General features: G+C 41.8%; 1 protein-coding gene across 1 annotated transcript in view; it reads left to right on the top strand.

Annotated features, from left to right (window-relative positions):
* The window catches only part of DPP4 (dipeptidyl peptidase 4), an 84,311-nt gene that overhangs the window by 42,344 nt on the left and 29,117 nt on the right, over positions 1–12,850 (top strand). Inside the window, exons 11-13 of the mRNA XM_004577330.4 lie at positions 7,699–7,834; positions 10,142–10,186; positions 12,537–12,644. Coding sequence (XP_004577387.2) covers positions 7,699–7,834; positions 10,142–10,186; positions 12,537–12,644 — 289 coding nt within the window. The remainder of the gene's footprint in view (positions 1–7,698; positions 7,835–10,141; positions 10,187–12,536; positions 12,645–12,850) is intronic.

The following is a 12,850-nucleotide window of genomic DNA, read 5'->3' as shown; positions in this document are numbered from 1 at the left end:
AATGAACCTTTGTGGAACACTCACTTTGTGCCAGATATAGGGTATTATCACATACCTTTGAAGGAACTCTCTCTTTCCAACATCTGTCACCATATGCCCATTTTACAGATAAGATAATGAGGCTTCAAGGTTAAGAAAGTAACCAAGTAAGATTCTGCATTCCAGCCTTTCTGACCTGAGAGAAAGAACCAAACACTCTGCTTTGTACCTCTCTCTCTAAATAACAGCTGGGTGCCCACAAACTGCAGCATCAGGACAATGCAGAAGGGCCAGCCTTCTCTGGGCTGGCATTAGTTGTCTCAGCTAGGCTGTGGACTATCTACTGTGGTTTGTAATTTATTAGCTTGCTTAAAGATAGCTATATGCACCTGGTCATTCAGGTGGTGATCATTAATTATGAGTAAACCAGCAAGCCTTTTGTTTATTTGTTTGCTTGTTTGTTTTTTGCCTGAATTCACCTAATGCTTTACCCAAAATTTCTAAAATATGTCATTTGGTCCCACACAACCACCTCTTAAATATATAGTACACATCCCTCGTTTACACTGCCAAATATTCATAGGTGGGACTTCTGTACTCTAGTACTAACCCCCAGGTACAATATCAAGCATGCAGATAAATGACTGCCAGAGTGGTCGGAGAGTGGCATAAGTAACTCACTCAAGGCATCTGAGGAGAGGAGGTGGGTTTTCTTTCGTCCCAGGGGTCAAAGAAAGCACTCTGAAGAATGTGCTGATCAAGCAGACAGGATTCCAGGGAGAGGGAAGGGCACTGAAGTGGAGCAAACGGAGTGTGGGAAAGTGCAGGGCTTATCCAGGGAAAGCCCAGCGGTTCCTGGCAAGGCCACTTGGTCTCTAACAGATATCTGCCTTCAGAGAGAATGAATTGTGGACACCTGTTCTGAAAAAGATTCCATGTTGAGGAAGTGTAGGCCCCATCAGTGGTTTATAAACTTTGTTTTATGGACCCAGAAACCCCTGTTTGAGTGAGATAGGATGCAAAAATTACAATACCAGAAATCCAACAAAAAGTCTCAATCAGGTTGGACAAGCCTAGTCCTTTTCCGTTCTTCTCCCAACAGGAACACCAGGATATTAGACAAACCCTGGCGCAACTCCAAAAGACAGTCAGAAAACCACTAGGAGACACAGACGAGAGAACAGAGGCTCAGAGAACTGCAAGCATTTACTCAAGGTCATGTGGCAAGTTAGTAGAGAAGCTGAGAATAGATAGGAGGCCTGCACCTGCAGTACCAGAGTGTTGGAATAGTGGAGTCAGAATGCATTGAGCAGTTTCCCTGGGCTGAGACTCTGTTTAAGGTTCTGCCCAACTCACTTATTCACTGGATAGTGTTATTTTCACAGCCATTTTAGAGGCAAAGAGACAAAGTCTGTGCTACTTAAAAATCATTTTTTAAGGCGCATTTGTGTAGTGCTGAGCTCAGAAAGCATGGAGAATCCTAAGGATTTCTTTTTGCCCAGGGCCAATTAACTATTAAGTCTCTTCTCCTTGTAGTCCTTTAAACTGCACTCCTGGCAAGTATTGCTTCACTTTCTGTGAATATTTTATGTGGAATGCATATTATCACGAACTCATCTCTGAAAATGCCACAGAAATGTGTTACAAAGGCAAATTAAAATGTAACTTTGGTCTTCATTCTACTGATGAGGTTCTGGGTTTTCTAAAACTGAGCTTAAGGTAGTTTTTTAAAAATCTGATTATTTATTTGGAAGTCAGAGTTAGGGAGAAAGAGAAGAGAGAGAGAGAGAGAGAGAGAGAGAGAGAGAGAGAGAGAGAGAGAATAAGATTTTCCATCTACTGGTTCACGCCTTAAACGGCTGCAACAGGCAGGGCTAAAGTCAGGAGCCAGGAGCTTCCTCCTGATCTCCCACATAGGTGCAGGGTCCCAAACACTTCAGCTTCTTCCACTGCTTTCCCAGACTCTTAGCCAGAAGCTGGATTGGAAGCAGAGCAAGCAGAGCATGAATTTATACCCACATGGGATGCTGGTGTTGCAGATGGTGGTTTTAACTGCTACACTACAGTGTTGGTCCCTGAGACTTTAGGTCATTTGAGAAGAACATGCTTCCAAACACCTTGCTGTAACTTTTTGGGGCAGGATCAGATAAACCCAGGTACACTATACTACTTAGTAAGCTGCGCCCCTCTTCCAATCCTCGCTCCAACATTGCTCCTCATAACTCAACTAATTTCAGGAGTGTGGGTCTTTCCAGGTTCCGTACCTCTCTTCCTTCTCCCCACATTCCTCTCATTGATTTTCCCATTAGGCCATGTCCTCTCACCATACAGCTTCCAGTCACTACATCCCATGAGAGGGTGAAGCTAGCATACGGCTTTACTAGATATTTGCAGCAATGAGTTAAGATAGGGCAGAAGCCTTGCTCCTCTGATGGCTTGTGGGAGGAATAGGCACTCAGAGCACATTTCCAACACCCAGGCATGCACTGGAGAGAGGGCTAGCCTCCCTGTCACCCTCTTTTATATGGAGTTAATGTTAATTATTAACTTTCTTAACTTGATCATTTGCATTGACTCCTCACAATGGGAATTTGGGAGCTCAAAATATTCATGGAATAAATTAACGTGGTTGATAAATGAATGGAGAGGGTTAGCCAGGGATTTTTTGTGTGTAAAATGAGAGCTCACACAGCTGCAATAAGGAGAGTCTTCAAGATGATCTTACTCAGTAATTGTTTTCTATCTCCTTCCAGCTGTTTGTAAACCAGGTGTCCTTAACCTAGAGGGTTAGAACAGGCCAGTTCTACTGAGATGACCTCACCCAACATCTGCTGAGTGACTCCAGGGCCCTTCACACCCAGGTCATGACATGTTTCATCCCTGATCTTTCTGCTCCTGAGAGACTCAGGAGATAAAAACTTAACTATATCTTCTCTTGACAGCGCTTGGTAATAGAAGCTGGAGCATCAGGTCCTGAGACTGTCACATAATAGATCAGTTAACTGAACTGAGATGCCCTTGAAATTAGTAACACCTACAAGAAAGAAGGCAGATTCAGACTGCCGAGTTATTGGTGCTACATCCTCAAATCTACTCCATATCCCTCCACCCATTCCTGTTAGCGATCTGTTAGAAGACCCGAGAGGGTTGGCGTCTCTATCACAGCAGAGGGTGGCACAGAGCCCACGGCCAGCACTGGCTGTACGCCTGCTTCCTCGAGTGACTCATTGAATTAATCACTCTGCGGTCTGCATTTGCTCTGAGCAGCATTTTTTTCTCTACAATATTCTTTCCAGTTAGCAGTGCATACCTTACTTTTGTCTTTCATGCAGAATAAGAGTCATTTACACAAACTAGAGCCATTAATACCACTCAGAAAACTTATTCAATAACTACTGCTTGCAAGGCAGTATGCTAGGACAGGCAGTCATTTTCAGGGGAATTCCCATAACACGATTTTCAAAAGTAAGTCTATTTTAGTGTGTTCAGATATGATTTGTTTTATAAAATTTAGTTTACACACAACACTTCAGGAATAGATTTCATTGAGTGAAGCTTTTTTTTCTTTTTCTTAAAAACAAGAAAGCAAAGCTAGCTAGCAGTGTTTCCCAAAGGGATGGGTGGAGGTTTCCAGGGTAGGTGCAAGTATGAACAGAAAATCTGAAGCCAACTGTTTGATTTGAATCCTAGCCCCAATAATTCTCAGGTAGGTAATCTAGGGCAGGTTACTTAGCCAAACAGCACTTCTTTTTCTTCTTCTGCAAAGCATGAACTATGTGGTCCTGGCCTCATAGGGTAGACATGAGCACTTGAAACAGTTCTGAAACTTAGTAGATTCTACATGGGTGTGAGCTCTCACCATGTCCAAAAGTTACTTCATTTCTTTATGAAGTATGCCATTTTCTGCAATCTAGAAGAGCTTGTGGAATAACTGTGTCTAGCTTAGGAGAAGCAGTCCAATCTCCTGAAAGGCCCAGTGACAGGTGCAGTGTTTGTTCAACCTTCTTCCAACCATTGTGTCATGAAAGTCACAGTGCTTACCTCTGTGTTGTGATGACAATGAGCATGTAGTTGATAAAAACATTATTGATAATCTACTTGTTGAATTTCTTTTTTCTTCAGAAGAATGGATTTAAGCCTTTCAACAAAAAGTACTGTTGAGCCATTGGTTTATATCTTTTTTATGATCCTTTAGTATCTCAGTGTGATATGGCCTTGGCTTAGGGCAGTGATTAAAGAGAATGTTTATAAGAAAATCCCAGACAGTGTCGATGTCAGGATGCACTTCAAAGATGTATGACTGTATCCAAAGGACTACTTGTAGTAATATAGGAAAAATCATTGGGGGCAGGGGAACTGGGGAGGGAGAGAGGGAAGTCCCTGAGCCTATGGAACTATATCATAAATGAATCAGTAAATTAAATAAATAAAAAGAAAGTCCAAGAAGTACTGGCAGCTGACCTGGTGAGCAGCTTCTGAGGAAGAGCACAGGGTGCAGAGTACACACTGGGCCTTGGGGAGTAACAAAGATAGTGGGGAATCCAGGTCCATTATACTTTGATCTTAGAGTGGGCAGGGAAAGCAACTGATACATGTGCGTTTCCTGGCCAACTTTCAAAATTCCATTACTCAGTGCTTTTCAAGTGTGGCGAAGTGTTTTCGTAGTGCTGCTTTCTGAACTGGAAGTAGTTTATTGCCTTTAATAAACAAAGCTATTACATACTAATCAGGGAAAGAATGCCTCCTCACTTGTCCCTTCCCCATCAGAACACTTTTATCAAAAGGAAGAGCCATGTTTGGTGCCTGTCTTCCTGCTATATGCCCATGAAACCCCCAGAAATCATCTAAAAGAGCATAGAGACTTACACAAATTTCATCAGATTAGATGCTAAAAAACAAGAACTACTGGCAAAGGAAACGAGACTGTTGTAAAACAGGGTCCATGGGCAAATTCCAGCCTGACACCTGTTATTTTAACGTTTTCTTTCTTTATTTGAAAGCCTCAGAGACAAGCAGAGACTTTCCACCTGCTGGTTTACTCCCCAAGCACTGATAGCCAGGTAGTCCAGGGTAAAGCTAAGAGTCAGAAGTCATTCTGATCTTCCCTTGTTGGGGAGGAGACCAGGACCCAACTACCTGAGCTGCCTCCCAGGGCATACAATTAGCTCAAAACTGGAGATAGGACTGAACGTCAGGAACTCTGATCTGGGACATTGCCTTCCCTACTAGGATCTAAATATACCAAATGCTGCCCTTGTCTCCCTTTTTGTATGGTCCACAGTAAGAATGATTTTCACATTTTTAAATGGCTGGGATGAAAAGTCAAATGAACACATTTTGTGAGGTGAAATTATATGAAATTCAAATTATAGCTTTCCCTGGAGCATAGCTCTATTCATTTGCTTACTGTCTTCAACTGCTTTTTTACGACAGAGTTGAGCAGAAGTGACCAAGAGCATGTAAACCACAAAAATTAAATATTTACTCTCTTGCCTTCTGTGGGGAAGTTTGCTGACCTCTGGTCTAGAAATTTAATTTTTTAAAAATATTTATTTATTTTTATTGGAAAGGCAGATATACAGAGAGGAGGAGAGACAGAGAGGAAGATTCTCCGTCCGATGGTTCACTCCCCAGGCAGCCACAATGGTTAGAGCGGAGCCAATCTGAAACCAGGAGCCAGGAGCTCTTCCGGGTCTCCCATGCGGGTGCAGGGTCCCAAGGCTTTGGACCACTCTCGACTGCTTTCCCAGGCCACAAGCAGGGAGCTGGATAGGAAGCTGGGCCACCGGGATTAGAACCGGCAACCATATGGGATCCCAACGAGATCAAGGCGAGGACCTTAACCACTACGCTATCATGCCGGGCCCTACAAAATTAATTTTAAAAAGTGTTGTCTTTTATCTTGTTTTTCATTCCTCCCTCTTCTGTCAAGATTTGTTACCTTTTCTGGATCAAGTTAATTTTATTTCTGTCTTCTTATTTAACTTCTCTGCCCTGGGCAAATACAGAGAGTTTGATTAGATGAGGTGTTGCTGTCCATTCTTGTCCATTAGCATGCAAAGAGGCATTTGCACTTCAGACCTGTGGCCTGGCCATAAGTCTCATAAGACTAACATTGATGAGTTAGAAGGACTAGCTTTCCAAGAAAACAATATGAGCAATGGACATTTAAGCTAAGACCTAAAAAACTATCACTTGGCAGTCATTTGCACTGAAGGACAAAGGTGTAAAAGAGGATAGTAGAGAAAGCCGTTGGTGCATTTATGAGAATATTACCTGTCAAGACTAGAAAGATTATTTAGTTCCTCAGTAGGCAAGAAAAAATATTTTGATAGGAAAGAGTCTTCATCTGGACATGTGGTGCTTTGCTCTGGGCCTTAGCACCTGAACCTGCAGCACAGTCAGAACAAGGCCCAGGGGGCACCCTGCACATTTACCCATGAAGTGTCCTCAGGTATACAAGGGAAGCTAAGAGGAGGTTAAGGCCTTTATCCTGGACCTGACTCTGCCTGAGTTCTCAGTAACTATTTGTTGCTAGAAGAGTGAGACAGGAATTGATCTGTGACTTCGAGGACAGATATTGTGGGGCGTATGAGTCAGTGCTGCATTCCAGATTCGATGAGAGCCTGTTCGGTGTCAAGCATTTTGCTAGGCCTGGGGAGTATCATGTGGCCAACATAAGATGTGGGAGCTACCTTGAAGATCCTGCAGTCACGCAAGGAGAACAAAGTGAGTGAGAGGAGGGGACAGACAGCCTGGCTGGGGATTGTTAGTGGAACACTTGGTAGAGGGGATATACAGCCATGCAGTGTGGCAGGAAGGGAGAAGATGAAAAGATTCGCTTGAAATCAGGGAGCAAGGCTTTGATCAGACATTGGAGTGGAGAAATTTATGAGTAGCCTTCTGGGATCACACTGTGGGAGGGGAGGAAAGCAAATATATATATAATACAGGAAAATAAATTATCCAGAGCAACTATGTTAGGGAAGCTAATAGAAAGTAAATGAAACATTCCTGGTACTTCTCCCTAAATCAGAAGGTGGTCCCCCAAATACTGAAAGGTCTATGTTCTGGGAGGAAGCACTGCTAGAGATATCTCTGTTTATATGAATTTGTGTTGAAATACCAGCAGGTTCCTTAATTTGCTCATATGGTTCATGTTTTGACTCTTGAGAAATGTTTTTATAGAATGTAATCTTTGATTTTCAAAGTGTGGAGGTGTGACTCAATTTTTCCCCATTTAAAAATAAAGTTGAGAGAAAGTTCATCTATAATCTCACCCACGTAAAAGAATCTTCTGGAGAAACATGTCACATTACCAGAACACACTCAAAAACACTGGCTTCACTGTACTGTTCCCTAAAGTCAGCAGAAAGATTAGAAAACATCACCCTGGACTTCCTGGCGCTCCCAAGGGTCAGCCTGGGGACTTGAAAAGCCTTGGACACATGGTTTTGACTCATATGTTAAGCCACTGAATGATGCTGATTTTGCTATTCCTGTCTCTTAACTTTCCATTCAAAATCAAATTGCATTTTAAGCTTGAGAAGAGTGAATTAAATGATTTAATAAACTGATTTGAATTCTACTTTCCATTAGGGTTGATTTCTTTACACAGAGTAAAGTATCTATTTGTACCAAAGCATGGGAACAATAATATTCATTAATATTCTCTCTCTCCCTACCTCTCTTTTCACATTCTGCTTTTCTTCAATCCAGGGATCACTACTTGTGTGCTGTGACATGGGTCACACCCGAAAGGATTTCATTGCAGTGGCTCAGGAGGATTCAGAATTATTCAGTCATGGATATCTGTGACTATGAAGAGTCCAGTGGAAGGTGGAGTTGCTCAGTGGTAAGAGTGATTCAGGATGCTCTGCTTCTAAATCAACATGAGATCAAGGAGGATAAAGATTGGGAAACAGGAAATGAGATCTGAGCATCTCTTCTTTGTGTCCCTGAGGCAGTGGGTAAGTCTTGGCGGAGCCATTAGCTAAGCACATTCACCCTGCAGTGTTTTCATTTCACCCGCTCGTTGTCCTGGCTTAGATACGGCTACACGCAGCTGGAAAGGAGACAGAGGAGGTGATGACTGGAAACTCAGAAAATAGAATCTGATGTGATTTTTCAAAAAAATTCAAAGAGAGAGGGGGCTACATGCTGAAATAAGTTATGTTTTAGCAGAGAAAATGTAGGAGATGGGAATGACTGGCTGACCGTATGTGAAACAAAACAATCATGAAGAAGGCTCGGGCCCATTGCAACACTGTGACTATCTTTAAGTGAAAAACAATTTTAGGACTTCAAAGACAACCACCAGCCTGAGAAGGGGACAACACTGAGGCAGACTCATTGTTTTGTTTTTTAACTTTTATTTATTTATTTGAAAGAGTTACAGAGGCAGAGGGAGGGAGAAAAGGAAGACAGAGGGAGGGAGAAAGAGTAGGGGAGAGAGAGAGAGAGAAAGTGAGAGAGAGAAGAAGATGAAAGAGGAGGAGGAGAAAGAAAGAGAGACAGAGAGAATCTTCTATCCACTGATTCACTCCCAAAATGTTCACAGTGGCCTCAAAGCCAGAGCTTCATCGATTTCTGCCACATGGATGCAGGGTTGGGCTCTCTGCTGCTTCCCCAGCTGCATTAGTAGGGAGATGGTTTGGAAGTCAAACAGCCGGTACTTGAGCTGGCACCCAATATGGCAGTGACTTTGCCCACTAAGCCATAGTGCCAGCCTCAGACTCAGTGTTAATCCAACCTTGAAGTATTGGGCCAGAGGACTGCAAGGTTCAGCTTGGCTGGTAGATAAAAATTAAAGACGTGTTGGAAACCAGAGCCTCAGTAGGGACACAGCATGAAAGAGGTTTGCTGGCATATGTGTCCTTCTCCAGCCGCGGGAGCTGGATGTACGGATTTCTGCTCCTAGCTTTGTCTCAACTGGGCACAGAACAAATTCTCCCCTCTCTCTTGATTAATGTATTCATTTATTTAAGCAACAAGCATTTAATATTTACTACATTCCAAATCTGATAATACACGTCCATATAAAATGATGCAGGTAGCATGCAAGTCCCCCAAATGTTTCCATTCTATGTGGGACACCATTATATAAATAAATCATTACAGGTTTTATTTTTTGAACACCTACCACATGGAGATGGAAGCTTAATGAGTTAAAGGAGTCTGCATGGGTCACAGGACACAAACAGAACTGAAAAATTATAAAAGCCATGCTCCTTGCTTCATGTCAATTAAATCATCATAACATTAAAGCATTGTACTTTGAAAGGGTTTAATAAAAGCACACAAGAATTGTAGGACAGAAGGATTCAACTGGCTTGTTTGGAGGCAGGTGGAGTAGGGCAAGGAAATTACACAGATGATACAGAGTTGGTTGGCACAAATTACGTAAGTGGCCAAATAAGGGCAAAAAGCCCATATAAACACTGGACAGTACAAGGCATAGTCTGGATGGTCTGAATAGCCTGGAACATGTAGTAACTAGGCTTGTATGCCTAGGAGCTAGTGGAGGGGCACCTTAGTAAAAACAGGCTAGAAACATTTGCTGAGGCTTGGGTGCCATTGTGAGCAGTTTGGACTTATTTTCCGTGTAAGACATGGAAAGATGCTTAACATTTGCAGTAAGAGAATATCATAGCAAGATAATACCATCTTCCATTAAATGAACTCATATAGGGGCAGAACAAAGTGACAAGTAAATGGGAACAAGAGTGGCTGGAGAGCAAAGATGCTTTTGATGGAGAAGGACAGATAAGTCAATGAAGTAGGCATTAGGGGTAGAGGGAAGTAACTATGAGAAGAGGAAGAATCAAGAATGATTCCCCCAGGTTTCTGGTGTAGAGGAATCAGTGCCATTGACAAGAGGAATGAGGGATTAGGAACAGGTTAGTGGGGATGGAGAAAAGAGGAAGTTATCTTCAGTTCTGTGCATATTGAACTTAACACCAGTGGAGTTGCTCGAACGGTGCATGAGAATGGACTCGGGGCAGAGGCCTAGGCAGGAAAGGTAAATGATCGAGGATAGTCACAAGAAATTATAAACATACATAAATGCATGTAAATGAAGAGAGTTTTTAACTTTCATTATAAATATGATTTTGGTTACATAATCATTTTAGATACAGTCACTTCATTTTTCCTTTTCTAGGCACGGCAACACATCGAAAGCAGTACTACTGGCTGGGTTGGAAGAGTAAGTGTTATTATGTGTGAGGTTTTTGTATACTATGGGTCACCTACTTGGAGTTACTTTGTAGGTGAATATTTTACACTTGGGTCCTGTGTTACTTGTTATTAACAACAGTATTAGTTGAGCTATTCCTGCAAATATTTAAATGTTTTCTGTAGACCACATAGCATATTCAGCTGGATAGAGCATGGGGACAAGAGAATACCAAGAGCAGAGCAAACAAAACAAAACACATGCTCTAAACAAATTATAGCTCTTCCTAAGTTAAAAAGCAACCGTTGCTGAAAGGCAGCCAAGATGCCGAATGTGCTGTTTGACCTCATGCTTGAAGTTGTACGCATTAGAGGCAGAAAACACGGTTTCCATCCATAGCCTTCACAAATTCCAAAGATGATGTAGCAACAACCAGCCGAACGCAGCAGCAGCCTCACAATGCCGGCTCTGTGCGATTCTATCGAGGAATTCGTACTCTTATGGTTCACACTTTTGTGAGGCACCCAGATGCAGAGCTGTATCCAAGAAAGCATAGAGCACCTCTGACTTCTGCTTCTCAGTCTCCCTGAGTTACATGCTCACTGTGCAAATGCTAACTGGTCAAAATCACCAGTCATGTTGTTTGAAGCCCATGGAATGAAACGAACCCCCATGACCCTTGTGTGAGAGATGAAGACTGAATCTCATCTCTTTTGCCTGACCACTTGTGTCAATCCCTATTTAAGAAGAATGTGATACAGGCACTGTAAGAAGTTCCATCTTGTGGGTCCTAGGGGTGAGACCCGCAGTGCAGGAAGGCCACTCTGCCTGCTGAATTTGGGGCTCTGGTAGCATTCACATGTCCTTTTTCTTCAGGCATTGATTGGGCAGAGGGGAGAGGTTTGCCAACATGAAAAGTGGTTTCCTCCATGGCAAGAGACACGCTACACTTCCTCACGACTCTTTGAAAAAAAATATGTTTTTTCCTCTCTGTATTTAACCAGACAGATGCCACTTTTCACACATTTCTACTAGGCACAACTCCATCCAGGGGAAACAGGGAAATGTATTAAAAAGATAAGGCTGTGAACACAGGTCTAGAGAGGGGAATGTGTTTCAGAGCTCTGTAATGAGAACACCAAGTGTACTGCACGCCTCAGCTTGCTCCATAAATGAATTTGCTTTGAATCACTAAATAGAAGAGGGAGCATTTTTCTTCCTTTCCAAAATGGGAGCTGATAAGAGAGGAAACATCGAGGGTGAAGTGAACCAACAATTTTAAAAGACCATCTTCTACTTTTACCTGCTCCCAAATGCAGCTAGGAAGTTGAAATCATAACACGACATCCTCCTCTCAGGCTGGGGTACACAATCTTCTTAAAATCCTTAGTGTATTTTCTCTGCACTGTAATAGTGCTTAGCATTATCCTTTTTATTAAATTGCTTAAAATGCGAAATTTTGTTCTCTATGTCTATAAAACAATTTTTGTTGCTTATTGTTTACATTTAACAAAATGAGAACATTTATAATAATAATAGCTGCATGAATGTACCCGTATAAAATACAGAACAGATATTTCTTATGGTGCCTAGTTTAGAAATGGTTAAAAACCAAGTCTGACTCTCAAAGAGAAGTGTGTGTAAAAACAGGAAAAAATAATTCCCCCAAATTACAAACTACTCCAACCTGAAATGGTCAAAAATAATGTCTGTTTTAAGAAATCACATTAGCGACCCGGAGGAAGTTTATGTCTCGAAACAGACAAATGGTATTTTCCATGTGCTCATAATACGTCACAAATAATTAGTAGCCAATTCTATCGATTGAGTTTTGTGTGCAAGCTTCTTTTGTGTGATGCTTTCACTGTCTCCTCACAAAAATATCACCTATGAGTATGATGTTTCAGTCTTCATTTTATTTATTTATTTATGTAAGATTTATTTATTTATTTGGAAGGCAGAATTGTAGAAATCCTTCATCTGCTGATTCATTCTACAAATGACCCCAGTGGTCAGAGCTAAGTCAAGGAGAAGCCAGGAGCCCCCTCCAGGTCTCACCTATTTGGTTGGCAGGGACCCAAGTACGTGGACCATCTTAAATTGCTTTCCCAGGAGTATAGCTGGAAGCTAGATTGGAAGTAGTATGGCTGAGACTTGGATTGGGACCCGCACGGGATTCTGATGCTGCAGGAGGTTGCCTAACTTTATATACCACTGCACAGGTCCATTGATCCTCATTTTAGAGAAGAATAATTTGTGCTGAGATACTGTATTTTTACTTGAAAGTAAATGAAGCAGGCGTTTGAGCTAAAGTTTGCCCTAAGGTAAGATTAATGTTAATTTAGTGGGTTTTGTTGTTCTATTCTCGATTATTTTCTAGTTTAGGCCTGCAGAACCTCATTTTACATCGGATGGCAACAGCTTCTACAGGATCATCAGCAATGAGGAGGGCTACAAACACATTTGCTATTTCCACATAGATAATCAGGTGCGTGTTCCTATGCAGTTTATTTCAGGTTTATCTCGCTTTTTAGAAATTAACATGGGTTGGAAATTGCTTGGTAAAGTTGGTCATTGTGTACAAAGAAAGTAATTTAAGTTGCTCAATGATACTTTCAATGCAGTGGAATGAAAGGAGACTCAAAAAATCTCAGGACTATTTAAATTTCTGATACACACACACACGCATATATA

This window comes from Ochotona princeps, chromosome 5 (assembly GCF_030435755.1).
Source record: "Ochotona princeps isolate mOchPri1 chromosome 5, mOchPri1.hap1, whole genome shotgun sequence".
Taxonomy (NCBI): domain Eukaryota; kingdom Metazoa; phylum Chordata; class Mammalia; order Lagomorpha; family Ochotonidae; genus Ochotona; species Ochotona princeps.
The sequence above is the reverse complement of the archived record's forward strand: the minus strand, read 5'-3'. Positions and strand labels throughout refer to the sequence as shown.